General features: G+C 39.8%; 1 protein-coding gene across 7 annotated transcripts in view; it reads left to right on the forward strand.

Moving 5' to 3' along the window:
- Window positions 1-25,363, forward strand: part of RTN1 (reticulon 1) — a 468,840-nt gene that overhangs the window by 430,133 nt on the left and 13,344 nt on the right. The window contains exon 1 of one of the 7 annotated variants that reach the window (XM_032246121.1): window positions 2,062-2,425. The exons of the other annotated variants lie outside the window; for them this stretch is intronic. Coding sequence (XP_032102012.1) covers window positions 2,365-2,425 — 61 coding nt within the window. The 5' untranslated portion in view covers window positions 2,062-2,364. Of the gene's footprint in view, window positions 1-2,061; window positions 2,426-25,363 lie in introns of those variants that run through there. 7 annotated transcript variants of the gene reach the window in all.

A 25,363-nucleotide genomic window follows, 5' to 3' on the forward strand; every position in this document is an offset into this window, starting at 1 on the left:
CACAGTGCTAGGATTACAAGAGTGAACCACTGCACCTGGCCCCAAGGTCAGCTTTACCGTCAATGAAAACACCTGGCCTAGGAAGTCTGACCTAATGTGTCGTCCAATTGAAAGAGAGCTTGCTTCTGCCTGTTCCTTATTAGGGCTGTGCTGCCCTTGGCTTGCTACTCAGATTCGCCATACACACTATATACAGACTGTCAGGCTGGCAGTACACACTGTTTACCATAATGTGGTGGACACAATACTCACCACTAAAGGTACCTGCTGGCACCTTCTGGACTTTGGGCTGATAACTGGGGCTATCATTGGACTGGCAGTGCCTCCTAGTGGCCACAGCTCTAAAGATCTCCCTCCAACTGAAATGCAGCCAGGGCAGCAAGAGCCCACCAGGCAACTCTTGTCCTGGCCTCTCCTTTCATCTCATTCTTGTCCCCATACCATGCAGTGAGAATTCGGTGCTGATCAGGCTATCGTCATATACCAGGCTTTTCAGTATTTGACAGAATTCCCAAAAATGACGTTGGCAATGAAAAAAAAATTGAGAGGAGGGAGGAAAGGTAGGGAATACAAATAGAAAAAAAAATCACGAATATCCTTAGAGTAGGTCATTGTGAAAAGTGCTTTGTAATAATGTGGTCATTGTTCCTTCCCATCAACCCTGTGGGAGCTCTGACACCCCATTAAGCTTCATCAAGAATAATTTCAGATATGTTACAAAGATATGCAGAGAAGCCCAGCTGGTTTCTCCACAAGCTTGTATTCTGAAAAGGATATACATGATCCCAAACATCATATTTTAAAGTGTATATGCTTCATTAAAATGAAAGATAAATCGTGTGTAAAAGCATAACCTTGAGATTACTGTCTTTAGGCCCTTGCTGGCGTGGGATATGCAAATATAGGTTTGGATCTGGGAAAGAACACCCCTGGGAACTGTAGAGGAATCAGGAAGTCTTCACTTCTCTATGAGAGAGACCCTGTAATGGGTAAGGCTTTGCCACAAGATGAAGTGGGAAATTTGTTCCTGCTCCCTTGGAACTCTTCCTTCTATGTGCTCCTGTGGCCCCCAAGGCACCCTCTGTCCTCATGCAGTGTCTTGTCTCCTCCAGGGACCCCTTCCAACAGTACCTTCTTTTCCTGACAATGCCCACATTCCAGTCCTTTCTCTTTCCTATTTCTACCTTTTATTCATCAAAATACATTTATCCCCTGTCTATTCTCTCAGGGTCTTGATGTATGTTCTGATAAAGTAGTTTATGGTAAGATTTAAATAGTAGGTCACCACCCATTGTTCTTTTCCTTCCTTAGACATTTGCATTTTAACTGGGGACTCCCGACATCCTTGACTACCTGTTCTTGAAACCAAAAGCTTTATCTCCCAAATTATACACACCACCCATCTCCATTGCCCCCCAGTGCTCAATCTCAAATTGTTGAGACAGAATGTCCTTTGCTTCCGAGTTCTGTTTGAACGTCCCCACAACTGACACTCTTGTATTGTCACTGCTTTGACCAATGACTCCACGTGCCACAGTCCAAGGGCTTTGGTCTGGGGTCTACAGGCACCGCATTCTGACACGGATTCCTTCAACCCACACACAGAGAGGGGTAACCCAAGAAATACACAAGCCCTCTGGGACGGAGCAGTAGGATTTCTCTCCAGTGGCTGTTGCTTGCCAACAGAGGTTTTGGATATCTGTGGAATATTCCAAAAGAAGGAGAGAATCTGGCAATTCTTCAGAAGATTCTAGGCAACTAAAATTCATCGAGGCCAGATTTTTAAGTTAGGGAAGGGAGAAATGAATGGTAAACGGTGGCGACAATTAGAGGACATTATGCTGCAAGCCTGACATTTATGATGTCGTTGACTTGGTCTTGTCCAGCAGGTTTCTTGGGTTTCTAAGAAATTTCTAGAATATGCACCTAGCATATTCTGGGAGTCAAGAACTCCCAGGAACAGTCCAAGTCCCTCTCCTCTCACCCCCACCCTCCGCCCTTTTTCCCCCTTCTCCCAAACCTCCTACCCCCTGTCGGCGTCAGTGTCTTCCCGGCCAGAAGCACTTTACCCGCCTCCAGGGTAGCACCCTTGGGCCGCCCAGCCAACGCTATCGCGTCGAGCGGCGCCCGCATCCCGGTGCGCGCAGGCGGCTCCGGAGCCGCGCCGCGCTGATTCGCTGCCGGCCGCGCAGACTGCGGCGCCAGCAACGCTCCCTCCCCTCGCCGTGCGCCGCCTGGTGCAGTCTCAGTCTCTCCGCAGCCGCGCGGCCACCGCGAACCCAGCCGCTGCAGCCGGGCACCAACGCCTGAGTGCACGCTCGGCGCCCCCGAGGAGAGCCACGGCGAGCCCCCAAAGCCCGCACGATGCAGGCCACTGCCGATTCCACCAAGATGGACTGTGTGTGGAGCAACTGGAAAAGTCAGGGTATTCTCTTTATTTCAGTAGTGCATGCCTGAGGCGCACGGGAAGCCCGGGACCCGGACTCGTCCATTGTGCATCATTTCACCTGTGGGACCTGTGCATGCTTTATAACCCAGAGCTTTCTGTTGGGGGGTAGTAAACCTGTTATTTCAAGAATCAAAATGGATGGTGCTTGGTGGTTGTTTTTTTTTTGTTTGTTTTTTGTTTTTCTTTTTTTTTTAACCCCACCCCCACCTCTTTGTTTTGTCGTAATGTTGGAATTTTAAATAATGCATCATTCGCCTCCTCCGGGAGTTCTTTTGGGATCCGTGGATCATTCAGTACTTGTTTAATGTTTTCTCATCCCCGGAGTTAAAGTGCTTTCCTATTGTTCCATGCATCCCATTTATTTCTGCCCAAAGGTTGAAATCTCCTGGCAGAAGCATTAACTGAGAGGGCTAGAGTGCATCCTTTTAAGAGGGACACACCCATTTCAGGGTTGTTATTTGTGGTCACACAAAGGAGAGTGGAGATGCAGACTAGCTCTCGAAATCCTGAAAATATGATGGCGTAGCCACATATTAGGATGGTTCACTTTGAAATATTTGGGTTTCTTTTTCTGTCATTGGAGTAACCTGTAACTATTATTTATTAGTAATAGGTAACTGTGAAACAAATGGAGGGAAAGAACGAAACAGTGCCGGTGGCCCTTGGTATAACAGTTTATTTTGGAATAATCCATATTAGCACTGGGTGTGGCTACCCTCCAGCCTCGCTTGGATTGCTTTTCAGCCATTTTTATTCAGCCTCACACTTCACACATCCATCTCTCCTTTGTTACATTAAAATTCACCTTGCTCAGTTACAGAGTATGAGGAGAAAGATCATTTGCAAGAATGGATTGTGTATAGTAACTTGGGTGTTTGTCGGAGGTAGTGTCTTTTCGTATTTAATAAATATGGTTCTGAAGAAGGCGCTTTTAATTTAACCTGCAGGGTTTTGCAGCATCCCTCAGGAGACCAAGAATACTCTGGAGCAGCAGCTGATTTTATAAAAACCTGGCATCTTCCCCTTGTAATTTTATATTACAGGAAGGACAGGATGTCTTTTCGTCTTTAATGCCTCTGTGGGGTTTTGTTTCGGTATATATTTTTAGAAAAAGTAAACATAAATCTCAGAATTAAAAGCCTGCTTGCCTTGCCTCTTGTTTGTTGGATTGGGTGACAATGACATAAAATACAATCCTCTACTTCAAATCATGTGAGTGTTGGAAATACAGTTGTCAAAAGTAAATCGATGGCGTTGGTAAATTTAAAAGCCAGTAAATAAGAAATGAATGGCAATCGAGGCACAATATTTTGAAGAATGATGACAACTACATGGAAGAGCATATGTTCAATATAGAAGGCAGCTGTGAAAATATATTGTGACATTTTATTCTTGTTCTGTGTTTAGACCCATGAAGTTTATTTGATATACACACTGACAAACAACTATGGCTTGATATAATATCAAATTTAGTTGGACATAGAGACTGGTTTTTAGACTATGATTATATAGAGTTTTTGCTATTTTTAACAAAAGTAGATATCCAAAGACAGCAGGTTTTCTGTTATATTTGTATAAGATAGTCACAAAATCTTTTGAATTAAATATCTTAATCTATTTCATCACAATCGTATGCATTTTGACTCTGTTGCCTCAGTTTGTGTCTCTGAGGTTTTAAAAAACACATGGACTTTTATAATCAGAAATTAACACAAAATGTTTTAGTTTCTCCATTGAAGACAATAATTTTCATTTCTGATGTAGAACTGCTTGTGAAGATTAATTGAAGATCATTGAGAATCTTTTATACTCAGTGACCTTTGGTAGTCTTCAGTACCATTGATTTCCTTTTGTCAGAAGGAATAAATCCATTATCTTGAAAATTGACTAAGTAACTGGGTGGGAGAAGTGATGAGCACAAAAGGTAAATTGTAAGGAGTGAATTATTCCTTTTTTTTTCTCCTCACTGTGAGAACTTTTAACCTTAACGGAATCTACATTGAGATTTTGGTTTGTTTAGCATTTTTAGTGTATCGTCTTCCCTTCAGTTCCCTTATTATCAAAAACAGTTGTTCTTAACCTTGGCTGCATATTAGAATCACCTGATTCTAATCACAAGCTTTAAAAACCACAAAGGATGCCTGGGCCCTACCCCTAGAGATTCTGATTCAATTGAGCTGAGCATCAGTATTTTTAAAAATCTCCTTAGGTGAGTTTAATATGTAACCAGGATTGAAGTCATTGGATTATTAATTTGTAGAGATGTTGTCTCACTATGTTGCCCAGGCTGGTATCAGACTCCTGGCCTAAAGTAATCCTTCTGCTTCAACCTCCCAAAGTGTTGGGATTACAGGTTTGAGTCACCATGCCTAGCCCGGTGTGTAATAATTCTTAGTGAGCCAAACCAATAGACCAGCAGAAGTCCAGGATACCAATAAAAAATAAAAACAAAAATAAAAAATGGGTGTGACCTAGGAGCAGATGTGAATGCAGTGGTAAAAAGTCAGTGCAACATTGTTGATGATGTTCTCTAGAAGGATTAGGAGGGGCAAGTTTTGCTTGGAAAGGAAATAATGTGAGCTTTAGGTTTTCATCATATTATTAAATACTCCATGGAGAAATTGCAGCAGATTGACTATTTCATGAAGACGCCACTGAAACTAATTATAGTGTGCCATAAACACTGTAGTGCACATGCAAAAGGAACCTTATTAACATACATAATTTCAGTTAGACAAGAATGTTTAAAGAAAAGGAGGCTAAAGTTATCCTTATATACACTACATCACACCAATTCTGCTTCCCATTTAAAAAAATTATACTACCACCAAATATTGGTTAATAAATCAAAGCACATTCTTAGTGAAAACAAAATGAGAATTAAATGACAACCTAATAAAACACCTGTATATTCTTACAGATCAGTACCATCCTACTATTTACAGGACTCTTTTACTGAGTGGTTTATTTGAATTACTGCATTTAATCCCCACAAAACCTATGCAGTTTAAGTTTTATTATTGTCCTCATTTTGTAGGGGATGCCGGAGACTTTCGTAAGAGCACACAGACAGTAATGCCAGAGGCTGGCTGCAAGCCTGGGCTGTCTCCAGAGACCCTCACTTCCCACTGCTCCACCGTCTGCCTCTGTTGATGGCTTTTTTCTCAATGATTTTTCTTTTTCTTTTTTTTTTTTTTTTTTTTTTGAGACAGAGTCTCACTCTGTTTCCTGGGCTGGAGCGCAATGGCATGATCTCAGGTCACTGCAACCTCTGCCTCCTGAGTTCAAGTGATTCTCCTGCCTCAGCCTCCCAAGTAGCTGGGATTACAGATGCCCACGACTACGTCCCACTAATTTTTTGCATTTTTAGTAGAGACGGAGTTTCACCATGTTGACCAGGCTGGTCTCAAACTCCTGACCTCATGATTCGCCCGCCTCAGTCTCCCAAAGTACTGGGATTACAGGTGTGAACCCCCACTCCTGGCCTCCTCCGTGATTTTTCTAAAGGTTTAAATTATCTATGTAATGGTGATTGTATGGGCTTAATAACCCCTTCACATTTACAAGTCTTCATTTTACCACACATCTTTTCATTTGAGCTTTCAGCTTACTCTTGGACATTATAAGGCTCAGAAATTAATTGAGGCGCCCAAGGTTTTTTGGTAGTAAATTGTGTAGTAAGGGTGATTCTCTTGGCTTCAAATTCATAACTCCTCCCATCTCAGCGCTCACTGCCTATCCTACTAATGCTAGGTTAGAGAAACTGAACTCTCATCTACATCATCTATTTTCACAGACGTTCTAATCTTTACAAATACAGCAAAATTTAGCAGAAAAGCAGTGATCTTGACCAACTTATACCATGGTTGTCACTGTCATCACCACCATCATCAATTCATCATTCTAAATTCTCTGTAAATATTAGCTATGTGCCAGTTGCTGTCCTAAGCTCTTGTTACATACCTGCTTTAATTAAGCCTCCGTGAGACTACTCTCATTTTATAAAGGAGGTAACTAAGGGATTTAAGAATGTGAGGGTCAGCATTTTGCCCCGGGGCATAACTGGATTCTGAACACAGGACATTCTGATCATGAAGCCTATACTTTTACACTTCTACCATACTACCTAAGTCCAAATGGTGGTGTATTAGGGGAACAAAGTTTTATCAGAACCATGCATCCACATGATTCTGTTTGTTCTCTAAAGATCATTTTTTTCTCCCCAGATCTCACTATACTCAACAAATTCACCTGGCAGGATGCTTAATAGTGTGGTAGATTGATAAATGAGTGCTTGGGGCTAAAGGTCACCTCCCACTTTACTCTGTGTGGCAATATTTTGTAGTTACAGATTGCCAGAATGTAAGCTATTGATGGAAGATGAAACACTTTCCAGAGAGCATAACCTAAAGGCAATCATTTTTTTTACAAAATATTTTGAAACTTTTATGCTGATCTACTGGGTTCCTGGAAATACTTCCAAAAAGTCTGTTCTAAAAGGAGCTAGTCTGAAACATGAAAGAGCTAAGCATCCCAGAATACACAGAGGAAATAATCTGTTTTAGCCACAGTAATTGAAAAAAATAAAGGCATACCTTTGGGAATGGCATTTGGGAAAGACATTTTACACAGATACAGGCAGACTAACATCACCTTTTATCAAAATCAGCATTTTATTTATACCCCTTATTAAAATATTGTACAAATACTACGATGTAAATATTAACATTTGCATACTCCCTGGCTCTGAAGATTCTAATGGAATCCAATGGGAAAACTGGCTTAGCTGGGGAGATGGGGATTTTTTTTCCCTTAGTGAAAGAAAAACCCTTATTATGCAGATAATATACCAAATGTAGGTAGTCAATCACTCCACTGGAAAATAAATTCTTTTTCACAATGTATTAACATTTTCAAGAGAAACTTTCTAAGGAAACATTACAAACTTTGGGAGGGCAATAATGGCTCTATTTTTTTTCTAAAAATGATGAAGGCATGTTATGAACGTTTTCATTTGTACAAAGAGAGGTTCAAAAAAAAGCCACAAATTACTCAAAATCCTACTACCCAGAGTTAATCATTGTTAAGATTTGCTGGATATTATCTAGATACTGCATAAAAATGAAACTAAAGGGCCAGGTAGGCAACAAAAGAGTGTTTATAAAATAAGATTGAATATATTACAAAAAGTATTTAAAATAATTTAACAGAAGTGGGCATGAAACTGAAAGAATTGTGGAACTTCACATACATGTTTCATTACTATATGAGCTGTTCCTTCCTGAAAATTGAGAAAAAGACTATGATAAACATCAAAAGGTTTGAATCTTTTTTTTAGTTACGTGTTGCAGTTTTAGACCTTCCAGATGGACTCTCTGCAGTTTCCAACTTTTTTTTTTTAAAGATTCATTATGGGTGAGAAAGGTTGACAAAAATGCTGGTCTGAATTTACATCTTCAATTCTATTATTTTTCTCAGATTTCTGTTGAATACTTGTTTCATTTTAAAAAATGGGCCAGGCGCAGTGGCTCATGCCTGTAATCCCAGCATTTTGGGAGGCTGAGGCAGGCAGATCACCTGAGGTCAGGAGTTTGAGAACAGCCTGACCAACATGGAGAAACCCCATCTATACTAAAAATACAAAATTAGCCAGGCGTGGCGGTGCATGCCTGTAATCCCAGCTACTGGGGAGACTGTCACAGGCAAATTGCTTGAACCCGGGAGGTGGAGGTTGTAGTGAGCCGAGATCACGCCATTGCACTCCAGCCTGGGCAATGAGAGTGAAATTCCATCTCAAAAAAAAAAAACACACACACACACACACACACACACAAAGAAATGATAATCCTAATATTCTATGACCAAAGCATTATGATTACTATATATCAATAGGGATTGTGGATGAAATCTTCCATCATAGTTACCAGGCCCGTCCTTCTTCATCATTTTTAAAAAGTCTCTTGCCCTCCTTCTCCCCCTTTCTTATATCTGAAATGATATTCTGTACTCAATTATTTCTCATCTTTAGACCAGTTAATATGTTCTGGAACAGAATGTGAAATAATTGATATATTTTAAATTACCTTATAATAGAATTAAATTCTAAAATCCACTGAATCCAACATAACCAGATCTATTATGAGTTAGGCCTTGAGTGGTTACCTTTCAGAGTAGCACTTTTCTTTTTGAAAATAATTAAATGTATGTCACAGGCAAATTTCCCGTCTTCCTCCTAAGTTGTGTGCATATTTGCATCCATGTATTGTTGATATACTGTCACCTTTCTACTTCTTATGAAAGTATAGGCCGGGCACCAGAGCTCACACCTGTAATCCCAGCACTTTGGGAGGCCGAGGTAGGTGGTCCACCTGAGGTCAGGAGTTCAAGACCAGCCTGTCCAACATGGTGAAACATTATCTCTACTAGAAATACAAAAATTAGCTTGGCCTGGTGACACACACCTGTAATCATAATTACGAGGCTGAGGGAAGAGAATTGCTTGAATCCAGGGGGTGGAGGTTGCAGTGAGCTGACATCATGCCATTGCACTCCAGCCTGGGCAACAGAGTGAGACTCTATCAAAAAAAGGGAAGGAAGGAAGGAAGGGAGAAAGGAATGAAGGAAGGAAGGAAGGAAGGAAGGAAGGAAGGAAGGAAGGAAGGAAGGCACAGTCATTCAAACAAATATGCCTGCCTTATAATGAAGCTCATAATTGGAAAGCTAGGAATTTGACATTAATGATTCTTTAAAAGCCATTTTCTGCCAAGGTGACAGTTAATAATGCTAACTACTTTAAAATCTTGATAATTAAAATTATGTTCCAAACTTACAGCATGTATTTCAAATAAGAAAATTGTTAGGAGTTTTAAAACTTAAAAGTGTAGAGTTCAATTACCCCAAAGTATGTTTAAGCTATATCTTTAAGTTCAAGTTGAGCAGTGTTGTCTTACTGTTTCATGAAATAAAATTCTAAATTCTTCCTTATTTCCTATATTACCAAAAGAGAAAACATAATTCAGCATTACTCCTGCGCTCTTTGACAAAGCTGGTGTCAATGTTGAATAAATGAAAAGCACAACTACAAGTTTTAATTTTTAGAATTTATTCAGTTCTACCCATTTTACAAAGAAAATGCTTTAAATGTGGTCATATCTTATCTCCTTTCTTCAGTAATAGTTCACCAAACTGCTGATTGGCAAATTTCAAACTTGGTGATAATTGGCATCAAGAACATAATATTTTATTGAATGGAAGAGAGGTACAATGAAAAATCATTCCATTTCTTTTGTCCTTTTAGTTCAAGAAATATTTTTGCTGTTATCATCTTGGCCCAAATTTTAAATATATTCATTTTTTAAAAAAGGAGCCAACAGCTGTCTACCTCATGGTTCTTTTCTATTCCACTGCAATGATGCGTTTTAAGAAGGGATGACACAATCTTAAGATTTTGTGACTAATTATGGTTGGTGACCAGCAGACCAAATGAACACTTTGTATTTTGATGAGATCATAAGGCTTAAAGAAAGAAAAAGTACATGAAGACAATCATTATTGAGTACCTCAAAATTCTTTCTTCATGTCTCAACTATCATATTCCCAAAGCCTGTCTTTTCCTCCCTGTGACCATTTCTTCCTTTGATCCCAGTTACCCTATGAAGATCCACCCACGTGAGCCTTGGCTTTGTCAGAGGTCTAGGAGGAGGAAGAGCTTGCACAACAGTCAGTAATACACCCTGCTGTCTCACTTCCTGGGCAGGCCCACCCCACAGTGCTGACCAAGGGCTTACACATCATCATGTTAACTTTACAGCTTGGAAAGAATGGGAATGTTCTAGTCCTAGTGGATAGACCTAGCAAACAGGAATCACATTCATTTCTAACCAACGAAAATGTTAAGCCCTCTGTAAGGATAAAGCAGTTTTTGCCTTCAGTCCAACCTAAGGAGTAGCCATTCGGGAATAGTGTATTTGCTGTTGTCTCTCATGGAAGAAAAGCAGCAGAGATTGCTGTTGGCTGTGGCTTTGACACTCAAATCCTTCATTTTCCATTGTTCCACCAAAGCTCATTTAAAGTAGTGGATTAAATGCTATGCTCTTTTACTATCTATAGAAAGCACCAGACTTAATGTGTCTTTCCTCTCAAAACATCCACAGAATTATTTAAGAGTCTAGAAATAGTGTTGGCATTTTTCTCTTGACGGCCATATAGGTTGTAGTTAGGAGGTGTGAGGGAAGGACCTGGAAAATGAAATCAAAAGGTGTCTTATCAGCAAAAGTGGCTGCCAGCAGTTTTCCCTCTGGCCTCAGGGCTCCTAGATTACCATGGGAACCTTCAACTGATGTGGGAGACTATCTTGGTAAATGAAACTCATGACTAGAAGATGTCATCTTTGAAAGTCTCTATGTTTAAAGTATTTTGTTACATCTACTTTCGTTTTGTTTCTCCAGTTTAATGTCAAACGAGGGAAGATTAAAGAAGGAAAAAGTTACTTCTATTTTTTCTGGTTAACCTTTTGTGGTGACATTTTGTTTCCTTCATGAAAATCAGTCAGAAAAAAACCTGGCTTTTAATTACTGCTTTGGACACTGGGTTGGAAACAACTGAGGTTTGTCTGGCCTTCTTACTCTGTTCACAGGTAGTCAATTATTGTAGTTAAATCATTGAAAGCTTGCTAAAAAGTAAATAAATGTCAACAGCATATCATTTTTCAACAGTCCTTTTGTTGAAATGCTGACATTACCAATGAACAGGAATTTCTCACATCTTCTTCCTTGGCCTTATTTATTTATTTGTTTGTTTGTTTATTTATTTAAGATGGAGTGTTGCTCTGTCACCTAGGCTGGAGTGCAGTGGCTTGATCTCAGCTCACCACAACCTCCGCCTCCCGGGTTCAGGCATGTGCCACCACACCCAGCGGATTTTTTTCTTTTTGTTTTTTTGTTGTATTTTTAGTAGAGACAGGGTTTCACCATGTTGGCCAGGCTGATCTCAAACTCCTGACCTCAGGTGATCCGTCCACCTCAGCCTCCCAGAGTGCTGGGATTACAGGCATGAGCCACTGGACCTGGCATCACTTGGCCTTTTAAAAAGTAGCGTTAACTTGTCACCACTTGTCAGCAAGTGTTGTAGTGCTGCCTGAAATATTTTCTGTACCAAGATGGAATAAAATTACACAGTTAAGAATATGGTACCATAATGAAGATAATTATGCACAATTTATTGCCATTTTGTGTTATCCACATATATTACATTTTGCCTTATAAATAAAATATAAATAGCTGTAGTACTTGTCTTTTCAGTTCATACATTTTTAATAAACTTTCTGAATACTGTAGCCACTATTGGGTCATTTGAATGCATTTAAAATATTTTCCCAAGACAAAAAATTTGGACTACAGCAAAGGACTTTCTTTCTAGAAATTTGACATAGGATTTAATTTCCACTTAGCTATTAATTTAAACCTTGAATCACTTCTCTTATTCTTCTTTGCTTATTGATTGGATTCTGGAAATGAGGGGAGCACTGGTTTCAACATTTGGTGTTAAGGTTCTTCAAATCTGCTACTTCACGTTTGGCTGAATTCATTTTAAGACAATCCCAGGCAGGCTGCGGTGTGTGTACTCATAGCTGTGGTTTGAGGACTATGATGAATTCACCAGGCCCAGTTCATTTATAAAATTGATAGGACACATGGATATCTCATTTCAAAACCAATATGTTTCTCCTCGATTTTTAGCAAAGTAGCTTTAATTGTTACAACTGGCAAAGCAATATCATAATATGCCTGTCCTAGTAAGTATTCTTAGCTAATATACTCAGATGTTTAAACTCTTGCCTGTCTTTTCTGCATTAGGAGGATATTAAAAGAGAGAAGCTGCTCATAGTTTGTTGTACCTGAAGACCACTGTGGATAATTCATTCCAGTAACAGAGTTACTTATGTTTTTCTTACTGGGTTCTAAGGAAACTTTATTCAAGTACCTTCTTTTCTGGATTGGGTACTATAAAGCTTCCTACACAAGTTGGTATCACTCTAAACAAAATTAAAATGTGAAAAATCGGCATTTACACAGCAGATTTGGAATGCAGAAATTCTATTCTCTGATCCCATCACCTCCTACCCTTCCCACTGAATCATCAGAACTTTGGGCCATTTCCTGGCACTCTGACCACACATGGCCATTGCCACTCTCCCAGCCTGACAGACACCAGCCGTTTAGACTGTCCATCATTCCCAGCCTGAACCCCAGGGTTACTCATTTCAATTCTGTCCTCTTGTACCTTAGAGTCCTCTGATCATGCTCCTTGGGCCTACTCATAGCCATGGACCAGCCCCACCACCCACTGATCAGAACATTCAGCATCTAAATCCATTGAATGGACCCCCAAGAAATCCTTGACTTTAACCAAACCCTCTTCACTTTTTGGCAGTCCATTTATTCATTCCTTTTTGAAACCTTATTGTATTTTTCTAGACCAGTGCTATCCAATAGAAATATAAGCCACAAATATAACTGTAAATTTTCTGATAGCCATGTTAAAAAGTAACAAGAAACAGAAGAAATTCTTTTTGATTATATATTGTATTATTATATCCAAAAGTATTAGCCTTTCAACATATCAATACAAAAAGCATTAATGAGATATTTTACATCCTTTTTTGTACTAAGTCTAAGATCCAGTATGTAGTTGACACTACAGAACATTTCATTTGGGACTAGCCCTGTTTCAAGCACCCAGGACCTTATGTGACTTATTGCTACTGTATTGGACAGTGCAGGCCTTGACTTTGCCTACTCTCTTCAAGCCCCACCCTTAATCTGCTTAGCCTCAGGAACCTCATGACTCATTTTCCAGGGAAAATTCAAGTTAATTTCCCTTTTTATGTTATTTTACCACTTTAGGTTATTTTTGTTCCCCCCAACACATATCTATGGCCACACCTATAACTTTCCACAATGCCCCTCCATCTCTACCTATCTCTCTTCTTCTTCCTTCTTTGAAAACAACAAACTATGATTAATCCCATTTTTTCCTGTCTTCTTGGAGACTGCTTCATCAAATCTGTTTTCCAAAATCTTTACCCCTCCCTTCCCACTAATATTCCTAAGTTTTGCTCAACCTAAAGGTTTACTTGTTGCTACTACTCCCCAAACTACCATCTTCTTTAACACTTTGAACTTCCCCCACCCACCCAGCCCCTTACAATAAGGCTTCCGTCCCCACTACTCCTAACACTGCTCCCTGCAAAGTAATGAATGACCTTCCTTCCTGTCTCCAAATCCAGTGGTCCTTTCTACATTCCCATTTCCTTGTTATGTCTACAGCATTCCACACTGTAGCTTAACCCTTTCTTCTGGGAAATGTCCTTCTCCTTGGCTGCCATAACCTACACTATTGTGGTGCCCTTTCTAACAGGTGTACTTCTCTTTTCTATGGACCCACTTATTCCTTTCAATCTGAAGTGATGGCTTCATCCTAAACTGCATCCCTTAGCCTGTCCTCCATTGGAAATTTCCTCCATTTTCACGGCTGAAGTCATCATTTACACTTAGCATACAACCAAAAGTAAATATTAGTCCCCTATACAAAATTTTAGCCCTACATTTCCAGTGGTCTACTGTATATATTCATTTGAGTATCATTGGATATATGATTTTAAGGACCATGTTAACTCAGGGCCACTGTGACAGAGCCTAAAGAGCAAGTCATTTAACATCTAAGCTTTATACAAATTAGTAGTGTGTGCAGTTGTCAGCCTCATTTCATCTCTGATCTCATCTCTGCCCCAGGCTATGTCAGAATGCCCTGCTTAGATGTCATCATGTCAGAATCTGGAGATTTAAAGACAAGTGTCAGCTTTTCCCCAAACCAGTTCACTCTCAAATTTCCTGGTTTTGACAGTAATACTAATTACTCAATCACCCAGCTTTGAAATGTTGTTTTCACCCTTAATTAGCTCTTCCGCCTTTCTCCCACAGTTAGTCACCATTCTTGTCAACTAATCCTTTGTAATATTGCTTTTATCTACCCCATCTCCTTAACAAATTGTCCGCCACACTAACATACCATCCCACATCCTCTTTATCAATTCTAGTACTATCTCTTCCTCAAACTCAACTTTTGCCACCTACGTCAGTACAAGATATGTTGGCATTGATTCAGCATTTGTCAAAAGAGTGAATCTTCCCAGCTAGATCTAAAGTTTTTAAAAGCAGGATCAGAATTTTTTGATTTCTTCATTCCTGTGCTTACTTAGAAAATAGATGATCAATAACTGTTTACTATTGAAATGACTTTTTACTCAAAGAAATTTCTCTTTAAATACCTAATTCCAAAAGCTTTTTAAGTATAATCGAATTTCTCTAAGCTAATTTTACATAACTTTTGGCAACATTAACATGTAATGTGAGAGAGGCAACTATTTTGTTTTGGAAAAAGCATCAGATTTAAGATTTGATCCTGATTCTCCTATTAACTAACCAAGATACAAGTGTAACCACCCAAGGGGTTTACCTTGCCCACTTCCTAGACAGAGCTGATTCATCAAGACAAGGGAATTGCAATAGAGAGGAGTAATTCACACAGAGCCAGCTGTGCAGGAGACCCAAGTTTTATTATTACTCAGATTAGTCTCTCCCAGCATTCGGGTAGCAGAGTTTTTATTTAAAGACAACTTGGTTTGTCAGAGGGAAGCCAGTGAGCCAAGAGTGCTGATTGGTCAGAGGTGAAATCATAGTGAGTTACAGCTGTCTTCTTGTGCTCAGTCAGTTCCTGGGTTGGAGCCACAAGATCAGATGAGCCAGCTTATTGATCGGAGTACAGCCAGCTGATCCACCAAGTGCAGGGTCTGCAAAATATCCCAAGCACTGATCTTAAGAGCAGTTTAGAGAGGGTTGGAATCTTATAGCCTCCATACATGACTTCCAAACCATAATTTCTCATCTTGTGGCTACAGAGGCAATCTAGTCCCCAGGTAAGAAGGAGGTATGCTCTGGGAAAGGGCCATTACCATCTTTGTTTAAAATGTAAACTATGTAGGCCGGGCGCGGTGGCTCAAGCCTGTAATCCCAGCACTTTGGGAGGCTGAGGCGGGTGGATCACGAGGTCAAGAGATCGAGACCATCCTGGTCAACATGGTGAAACCCCGTCTCTACTAAAAATACAAAAAATTAGCTGGGCATGGTGGCGCGTGCCTGTAATCCCAGCTACTCAGGAGGCTGAGGCAGGAGAATTGCCTGAACCCAGGAGGCGGAGGTTGCGGTGAGCCGAGATCGCGCCATTGCACTCCAGCCTGGGTAACAAGAGCGAGCCTCGTTACCACACTTCCAATCCATCACAAAAAAAAAAATGTAAACTATGTTTCTCCCAAAGTTAGTTCAGCCTACACCCACGAATGAACAAGGGCAGCTTGGAGGTTAGAAGCAAGATGGAGTCAGTTAAGTTAGACCTCTTTCTCTGTCTCAGTCATAATTTTGCAAAGGTGGTTTCAATCCCTCCCTTTAGGTTTTATAACACCTTAATCTTAAGGTGTAGGCTATGAAGATGGGAAAAGGCCATTGATTGCTCTGGCTTCTTTCTACTGACAGAGGACAGGGACATAGTGGGAATGGGATTGAACCCCAAGATGAGAAGAGTGGAGCCGCTTTGCAGCTGTCTGAGTGTACTCATGCAAGCCTGGCTGGGCTTTTAAGGCTTCCATGGCAAAAACATTAGTATGCTGAGCCAAAAACATTAGTATTCTTGTTTACAGTTTTACTACAGTGTTTACATGAACAGCCTATTATAAGGTAAACAATGAGCTCTAGAATGAGGAGTACAATTCTCAGTTTTAAAAGCAAAGATTTGAAAGCATTAGTTTGGGGACTTCTAACCCACAAAGAATTTAGAATTTAGTTTAAACTGCAGAAAAAAACCCCAAGAACATCTAACAACAGTGCACTATAGTTTTTCTTTTGAAGCATAATTTTTCTCCCTCCAGTCCCCATTTTTATTAAAAACAAATCCCGAGGGAACTGGTTTGTTTACAAAATAAACTTCAGTCTTACTGTTCTTGGCCTGGCTATTTGCATAAAGTACAGCAAGAATAATTATTTTTCACTTAGGCTATTTTCATTGGCTTTGATAGAACTTTGTTTCATGAAGAATTTTAGATGATACTTTTTTAAAAGCTGAGCCCAGCAATGGGTTTGTACCCTTTAATACCTATGAGGTAGGAAAATTCCTCTTCTCTTAAGGTCCCAAGATGCCTTGGGGTTCCTGGGCCTGTTAGAAAGTGACATTCTTTACTTACTACAGGTCAGGAACAAACTAGATTCCCCAATGGGCTTTAATTGACTTTATAAGTCAACTTTGATTCTTTAAAGGAAGCATGCCATTCCAGTTAAAGCCTTGGTAAAATAACCAATTTCTCCAATGTATCCTGTTACAGAAGAAAACAGTTACTTATTGCACTTATGCAATTAACTGTACTTCCATAAATTCAGAATATTCACAAGTAGTTTCCAAATTCTGGAGAAATTAAGTAGAGAGGAATAAATATGCTGCAAATTTTGTTTATAGGAGTGTATTTTACTCACTTGTTAAAAGTTGCAAATAGCTCCAAAGAAGTAAGTTCTCTTGACTCTGAAAACAAAAAGTTTAGCAATGTTTAACACATAAGCTTTCCATGAGAGTCCTAGAAGTTTGTTTTTTTCCTCTTTCAATAGCACAGTTTTTAAAGTTATTTGAGACCTGCAGTTAAGAGTCCTATATCTGATTATAAACTGCCTTTTGAAAAGGATCAAAGCAAGACAAAATGTCTGTGGATGACAAAAGTCTATAGCCACTATTAAAGCTACAGTTGACTCGGAATTTTGGATACTTTTGTGGCATACAACAATTCTACATAACAATTATAATTATTAATAATGTACACTAAATTATATCAATATTATAGAAGTTTCCCATAATTTTGGAACACATAACATTTATACAAATAAAGTGCAAAATAAACCAAACACCATTTACTCTTCTTTTTTTTTTTTTTTTTTTTTTTTGAGACGGAGTTTCGCTCTTGTTACCCAGGCTGGAGTGCAATGGCGCGATCTCGGCTCACCACAACCTCCGCCTCCCGGGTTCAGGCAATTCTCCTGCCCCAGCCTCCTGAGTCGCTGGGATTACAGGCACGCACCACCATGCCCAGCTAATTTTTTGTAGTTTTAGTAGAGACGGGGTTTCACCATGTTGACCAGGATGGTCTCGATCTCTTGACCTCGTGATCCACCCGCCTCGGCCTCCCACAGTGCTGGGATTACAGGCTTGAGCCACCGTGCCCGGCCTTACTCTTCTATTTGAAAGATTTACCTCTGTTTTAATGTCACAATCTCCAGCATTATTAATTAGAAACCTGCATTTAAGAGCACATGTTAAATGTTACAGCTGATTATAAAACCATTTTTTTAAAGAGTACCGAAATGTGACAACAATTGTCTGTGGACTACAAAAACATTTTAAGGCAGCTGCAGTTAAAGACACAATTGACAAGGAATTGTGTTACCTCTGTGGCACAGTCTGTTAACATAATAATTATTGATGTGATATAACATGATAATGACTAATAAAATATACTAAGTTATATTGGATTTACAGGGGTGTTACATTATTTACATATACCAATAACACATTTACACAAATATAGACCAAAGAAAGCTAAACACCATTTCATATTTGACAATGCTTTCTGTATGAGTTTTGTACCAAATAAACCAAAGGTTATTTTTGGACTTTAGAAGACCTAATATCTAAAATATTAGATAAGAAAGAGACATAATTTATAATTTGATGTTGGAAAGTTTGTTAAATATCAAAGGTTTAAAACACTGGATATCACAAAATAGAATCCTAGGTTACCATAAGTAATTCATTTGGCTAAAATGATAACTCCAAAAAAATTTTTAAAAAGAAAAACCTTTACTCTGATAGACAAGACTTAGCTTTCCAAACAATACCCAATGAAGATAGCATGAAGCCAGTTGAATCTGTCTCTTCTCTCTTTCCTGCTTTTTTTCCCTGCCATTTACCCAAAGAAGAAAACAAACCCTTTTATTATCTTTCAGTATTACATAAAAATCATCTTTAAAAGAGAAAAACAAATTTCCTGTTTGCATTAGTGCATCTTTAATGTTAAAGTTAGTTTTTTAAAATAAAATTTTATATCTTTATTCAGTTTTAATTAGTTTGACCATAAGGTAAGATTTTCACAAACTCTTTAGAACCCTTTACAATTTTCCATTAAACAGCAGATCAATTTTCTGAGTAAACCCTGTTATTCAGACACATGGGCCCAGATTCTGGCGCCACATCAGTATGATTTTAATGTTTTAACTTAAGAAAAAAAGCTAAATAATTTATTTTAAGTATTAGTCAACTTGTTTATAACCACAGAATTTTTACAAGCATAGCCCTTTACAAACCCCTTCACTTTGCTTAATAACTTCAGTTTTGTTCCATTACTCTTTTAGGTTAAGACAATTTTTAAAACTCTCTGAACTAGACAAAGTTACATTCCCTTTACTAAAAGCCATATTCCCATGCCTTCTTACAATCTTTTAGCAAAAACACATTCGCTATACACCTTGTATGTAAAACTTTCTTCCGTGGTCTCAACTACATATAACAGTGTTAACTCTTAGCAACTTTTATTTTTAGTGAAAAATCTGATAAGTAAGCAATTTTAATTATGTACTGGGGTGAAGCCTAGGACATAGACAGAAATGAAGGTAAAGTCATGACTCTTTTTAGCATAATAGCAGGCATGGCTTTACATATGTCCCCAAGCCTTATCTATAATGTAGTGCTCCAAAGTAGGTAAATCAATTTTCAAAGCCAAAGAAACAGCTTGACCTTAAAGCATTTAGCAAATTTGATATTTGACCTTAATTTAGACCAAATGTCTACATTTTCATGACATTTTATTTTACCAATAATCTTTAAAACTGTCTTTATTTCCAAAAGATTACTAAGGTCACATGAACAAAACAGCATTAAAGTTCCTATTTTTCTGACAAAATATTTGATTTTTGCACTTATGTTTCTAAGCCAATTAATCAGAGCGTTTTTATATGTAAACATACAACACATATAAATACATAGACAGACAGAAGATTCAGCACTTATGAAATTTTTCACATGCCAGTTTGTTAACTGGATGACTGGCTTCAGGGTGGAACCCTTGGAGGAACACGGCCAGGAAAGCCTGCATTTCTAGGGCTAAAGAATCAGCAAATAAGCAGCTGAAGGCAAAGACAGAGCCTCAAAATTAAGGGTGCCATTTTATACTGGATCCTGGATCCCCAAAAGGAGGAAAATACTTGGGAGAGGACAGTGCAGTGCCTCTACCATGCATTTTATTGCAAGGCAACCCAAAGCAAATCAGCCCATTTTGTAATCAGCCTATCTTCCATGGGAGTCTTATCTCCCAAGAGGGGCATGGGGATGTTTTCTTATCTTCCAAGTGGCCAAGAGCATGCTTCTCTGAGCCAAGTGTGCAAAGAATTTAGTATCCCTCCATAAATACTATTAGCCATCCCTTAAAGTATATTTCCTACCTAGTTATCATAATGTGATGTAATTTCTGATACCCCCAAAACTCAAAACCATTAGATAACACAATGCAAAACAAAGCAGAGCCTTTAATTTTAAGAGGGCTTTATCTGCTTTTAATTCTTGGGATTTTATGAGGAAAACAGTGATTTTTTTTCCAAAACACGATCTGTGGTATCTTCCCTGTTTTTCCCAGTGAGTTCCAGCCTATCAGAAGTTATCTCAGGGCCTCTCGTATGTGCATTAAGAGGTGCAAGACAAAAACAATAGAGAAAAATAATTCAGTCGACTGAAAAGAAAAAAACCTTTTTCCAGAAAAACAAATTCCAAGAAGAGAAAATCATAAAGTCCTTTAAATATATCTATGGGCTAGGTGCAGTCGCTCACACCTGTAATCCCAGCACTTTGGGAGGCTGAGGCAGGTGGATCACAAGATCAGGAGTTTGAGACCAGTCTGGCCAACATGGTGAAACCCTGTCCCTACTACAAATACAAAAAATTAGCCAGGCGTGGTGGTGCATGCCTGTAGTCCTAGCTATTCGGGAGGCTGAAGCAGGAGAATCACTTGAACCCAGGAGGCAAAGGTTGCAGTGAGCTGAGATCGCGCCACTACACTCCAGCCTGGATGACAGAGCAAGACTCCATCTCAATCAGTCAATCAATCAATCTATAGCTTGTTTATCCACTTTTAATTAAGCTGACTTTTAACCATAGTGTTCTTTAAAAAAAGAAATTCTTTCAAATCTCTTATTACCTATATGCTTCAAAGACATTTTCTTTGAAGAAAGCAGTTTCTTCAAAGAAACTGTAAGTAGTTTCTTTTTTTACAAGATTTAGAATTTCCACAAGGTAGTTTAAAGAAAGGAAAATTCAAGAGAAGAAATTAGAAGTCATGTATGCGGGGGGAACCCGAATAAATGGCAAAGTTATACAAATCAGAACGGAATTATTCCAGAAGCCAACAATTGAACCCAGGCCACCGCTGTCAAAAGATAAAGCCTTAGATACTGAGCTATACAGCATTGAGCAGTTTCTATTGCTTTTCCCAGAAGGAGCCTAGAAAAGCCAAATTCAAGCTTGCAAGCCTTTTAACTGCTCAAGAAAAAATGTAAGGACTATGACATGAACCCCAAATATCTGTCCTGGATAGTGGAAACCAAAGAAAGTATCACTACATGGTCACAAGGTTAAGCTATTAGGACACAAAACCAGACAGAGAAATTTTATACAGTATTAGTTTCAGGGACCCATAGCAAAGTTTGTTACTAACCAGCCTGCCAAGTTGGCTCAAAAGACAGGCTTATAGGGGTCCTAAACCCACATTCTATCCTGCAATACCCCGCTCTCCATTACAGAACACAGAAAGATAAATTTTTAGCACAAAGTACACAGCATTTGCTACAGCCTAAGACTAGTCTCACAAATCCTTTTTTCTATTAATCAAACCTTTGCAGAGAAGACCAATAGTTTACTGCTTTACCTAGACAGAGAGAGAGAGAGAGACCAGAAACTTGGCCGGTAAGAATTTCTTACCCTTTTTGCTGGCATACCAGGTTTCTGGGTTCTCTTTCTCTGCAGCTTCCAGAAGAATGGAGTAGCTTCTGATGACCCTGCTTGTTTGTGCTATAGCAGTGGGATTCCAGCCACTTTACAAGAGAAAATCGCCTTTTACTGTTTTATGGGACCACAGGCAAGATTCTTAATTTGCATAACGCTGCGCAATGGGCGGCATGGAGAACCAAATTAACATTTTCCATCCCAGCAAAATACACATAACAAAACAAATGTTAGTCACCTTGTTCAGCACCCACTGTCAGCCTGGAAAAGCTAAAACTTTTTCCCTTTAGTCCTGATCCACTCCACGTGAGGGCGGATGACCTCCAAATGATAATTCACAATGGGGTCTGTGGTCAAGGTGAAGAGCAGATAGTCACCCCAAGAGACAGGCCTGTTGAGCCTTCTTTAGGGCTCATGGAGTGTGACCAGACTAATAATGAGGGTTCTCTGAGTTAGGCCTGCTGGACTTCCATCAGCAACCCCCTCTGAGATCCCTTCCACATATACAAACACACACAAAGAGGAGATGGACAGAAGGCCTTCCAAATTAGATCCCTAACCAAGAACTCCAAGAGTATCCTTTCCAAATTATCCTCCTATTCTCCATCTGAGAAACCTCCTCGAAATCTTCCTGATTGAGGAGAAGTCTCCCAAACCAGGACTCCTCCTACTACTTAGAATGAACTAACTGAAGGCTGGGTGCAGTGGCTCATGCCTATAATCCCAGCACTTTGGGAGGCCAAGGCAGGTGGATTACCTGAGGTCAGGAGTTTGAGACCAGCCTCACCAACAAGGTGAATCCCTGTCCTACTAAAAATACAAAAATTAACCAACTGTGCTGGCACGCACCTGTAGTCCGAGCTGCTTGGGAGGCTGAGACAAGAGAATTGCTTGAACCCAGGAGGCGGAGGTTGCAGTGAGCCGAGATTGTGCTACTGCACTCCAGCCTGGGCGACAGAGTGAGACCCGTCTCAAAAAAAAAAAAAAAAAAAAGAACCAGCTGAGACCCCCCAGAGCCAGATACCCTTCAATGATGGTACAGATACAGGCACCCCATGGTGGAGCTACAAACAGACACCCCACAATGGGGCTACAGACACCTCACCATAAGACTACATTACCAGTCAGGAGAAAAAAGGAGTCATTGGCAGTGTCTAGGCTACTCACCAATCTAGACACCCCGCAGTGGGATTACAGACAGACACCCCACCATGGGGCTACAGACACCCTGTGATATGGCTACAGTTAAGGGACATCTATCTCCCCAGGACAATTTCTCCATTGCAATTAAATCCATGCACATTGGGTCAGCAGCATCATGCCAGTAGAAAGAAAACTAGGGGGCCACTCGGGCTGGCTTTTGGATCCATCACTGGAGGGGGGCCACTGAACCAAGGCAGGTAGCCACAAAGGCAATCCCAGACAAGCCCCCAGATTTATAACCACCCAAGGGTTTCACCTTGCCTGCTGCCTAGACAATGCTAATTCATCAAGACAGAGAAATTGCACTGAAGAAAGAGTACTTCACACAGAGCTGGCTGTGCAGGGGACTCAAGTTTTATCATTACTCAAATCAGTCTCTTGGGGCATTCAGGGAGCAGTTTTTAAGGATAACTTGGTGTGTTGGGAGAAGCCACTGAGCAAAGAGTACTGACTGGTCAGAGATGAAATCCTTTCGAGTTGGTGCTGTCTTCTTGTGCTCAGTTAGTTCCTGGGTGGGGACCACAAGATCAGATGAGCCAGTTTATTGACCTGAGTGGGGCCAACTGATCCATCAAGTGCAGGGTCTGCAAAATATCTCAAGCACTGATCTTAGGAGCAGTTTAGGGAGGGTCAGAATCTTGTAGCCTCCAGCTGCATGACTCCTAAACCATCATCTCTCATCTTGTGGCTAATGTTTGTCCTACAAAGGCAATCTAGTCCCTAGGCAAGAAAAGGTGTGCTTTGGGAAAGGGCTGCTACCCTCTTGGTTTAAACTATAAACTAAATTTCTCCCAAAGTTAGTTCAGCCTATGCCCAGGAATGAACAAGCACAGCTTGGAGGTTAGAAGCAAGACAGAGTTAGTTAGATTTCTTTCACTATCTCAGTGATAATTTTGAAAAGGCAGCTTCACAAATTTCTAAAAGTTTAGTTTCCTTGCTTGTTAGATACCTATGTAATGGAGTTTATTCTGAGGTTTCTGTGAGGTAACATATGAGAGAGAGTGCTTTGAACATTTCAGAATCAGTGTAAATTATCTTGTTACAAAGTATTCAGAAACAACAGCCCATTGTTTTAAGATAACAATCCTTTTGTTAACCTCCTTATGAGAAACCTCCTACAATCTTATAGCAGGTAGTTGAAAGACCTGCTGAGATGACTCTACAGCAAACTCATGTTACCTAGTTAATGCCTTTTGCCCACAGTTTCTTCAGGGAAAGCCCATGAAGTGCCTGCCGTTCGTAGATTTCTTGAGCAGGCATTCTGGTGGTTGGAGATTTAAGCTTTGCTAGAAAGCATGCCATTTCTACAAAGTAGAAAGCAATTCATTCAGAGGGGATTCACTTGAAAATAGCAAATTCTATCTTCTCTTTGAAAACTACTTTGAGGCTCTCCTGAGCCCCTTCAATCTCACAAGTGGGTAAGCATCTTCCTTCACACTAAAGAGTGCCCCCTTCAGCACAAATCATGCTGTCTTATAATGTATTTGTTTCCATATGTGTATGTGCATCATAAAATAGATTACCATTTATTTCTTATTGATTTGTGTGAGTGTGTGTGTGTTTTTGTACAATTAACGTATTTTTAAATCCCCACCACCCTACTCAGCACAAAGCCTGGCACTTAGTTCCTGCTCAATAAATGAAAACAGTTGTGTAAGAGGTAACACTTTAGTCAGTGGTGATGCTTTAGTTTCCTTTTAATTCCCCTTTGCCCCTCCCCTTCACAAAGAGAGTAAATACCTGGAGGCCCTAGACCCTCAAAGACCGTTAGCCCTGCTGCCTAGGCTTTAGACCTTTAGCCTAGGCATACCCCAATTTATTGTCTCCAGTCCGCTCAACCCTGGAGCTGCTGGGCTTCTGTGGAGAAGCTTTTTTCTCCCACTCTGTCCTCTACCCCCCGAGTTCCAGGGGTTTATTGCAGGTCATGTCTTCCAAAAGATCCCTCTTCTCCACCTGAAAAGGATTATAATTTTTGGTGCTTTATTCTAAACAAACTCTTCTAAAAGAAAAATCATTTGGTGAACTCATTCATATTTTGTTGTTAAGGACAAGCAAATCTTTAATGCATTATTCTATTCTAGCATCTTTGCATTAAAAAAAAAGATGGTAACAACTACTTCGAGGATGGAAAAGGGTTGGGCCAAAGGAATGAATTCCTAATGGTCAGTCAGTGTGACTGGGGTTGGGATAGGGAGAAGAGAGAGGCTTTAGAGCACAGTCCTTTGTTTTTTTATTTTTTTATTTTTGCCTCTGGAAACCTATTTGTAGGACCAGCCCTACTCAAAAGAGAAAAAAAATCTGTTTCACTCCCAAAACATGCTTGTGAGCCTCTTCTCTATTTCCCACATGGCAGAACTGTTATAGAGGAAAGGGAACAAATTTTGCCTACTGGAGTCTGAGTTAATATCCCTGATGGCCCAGATAGTAGTGGTGGGTGGGGAGTTTGTAGGGAGTGAATTTTCTCTCCAGCTTCAGATTGCTGGGAGTATCCTCAGCCTGTTATGAAAGAGACTCTTCACCTTTTAGCCCTGATTTACTCTCCAGCCAGCCTGAGATAAGTCTGTGGCCAAA

Source organism: Sapajus apella, unplaced genomic scaffold (assembly GCF_009761245.1).
Source record: "Sapajus apella isolate SASKATOON/1434 unplaced genomic scaffold, GSC_monkey_1.0 scaffold59, whole genome shotgun sequence".
In the NCBI taxonomy this organism is placed as follows: domain Eukaryota; kingdom Metazoa; phylum Chordata; class Mammalia; order Primates; family Cebidae; genus Sapajus; species Sapajus apella.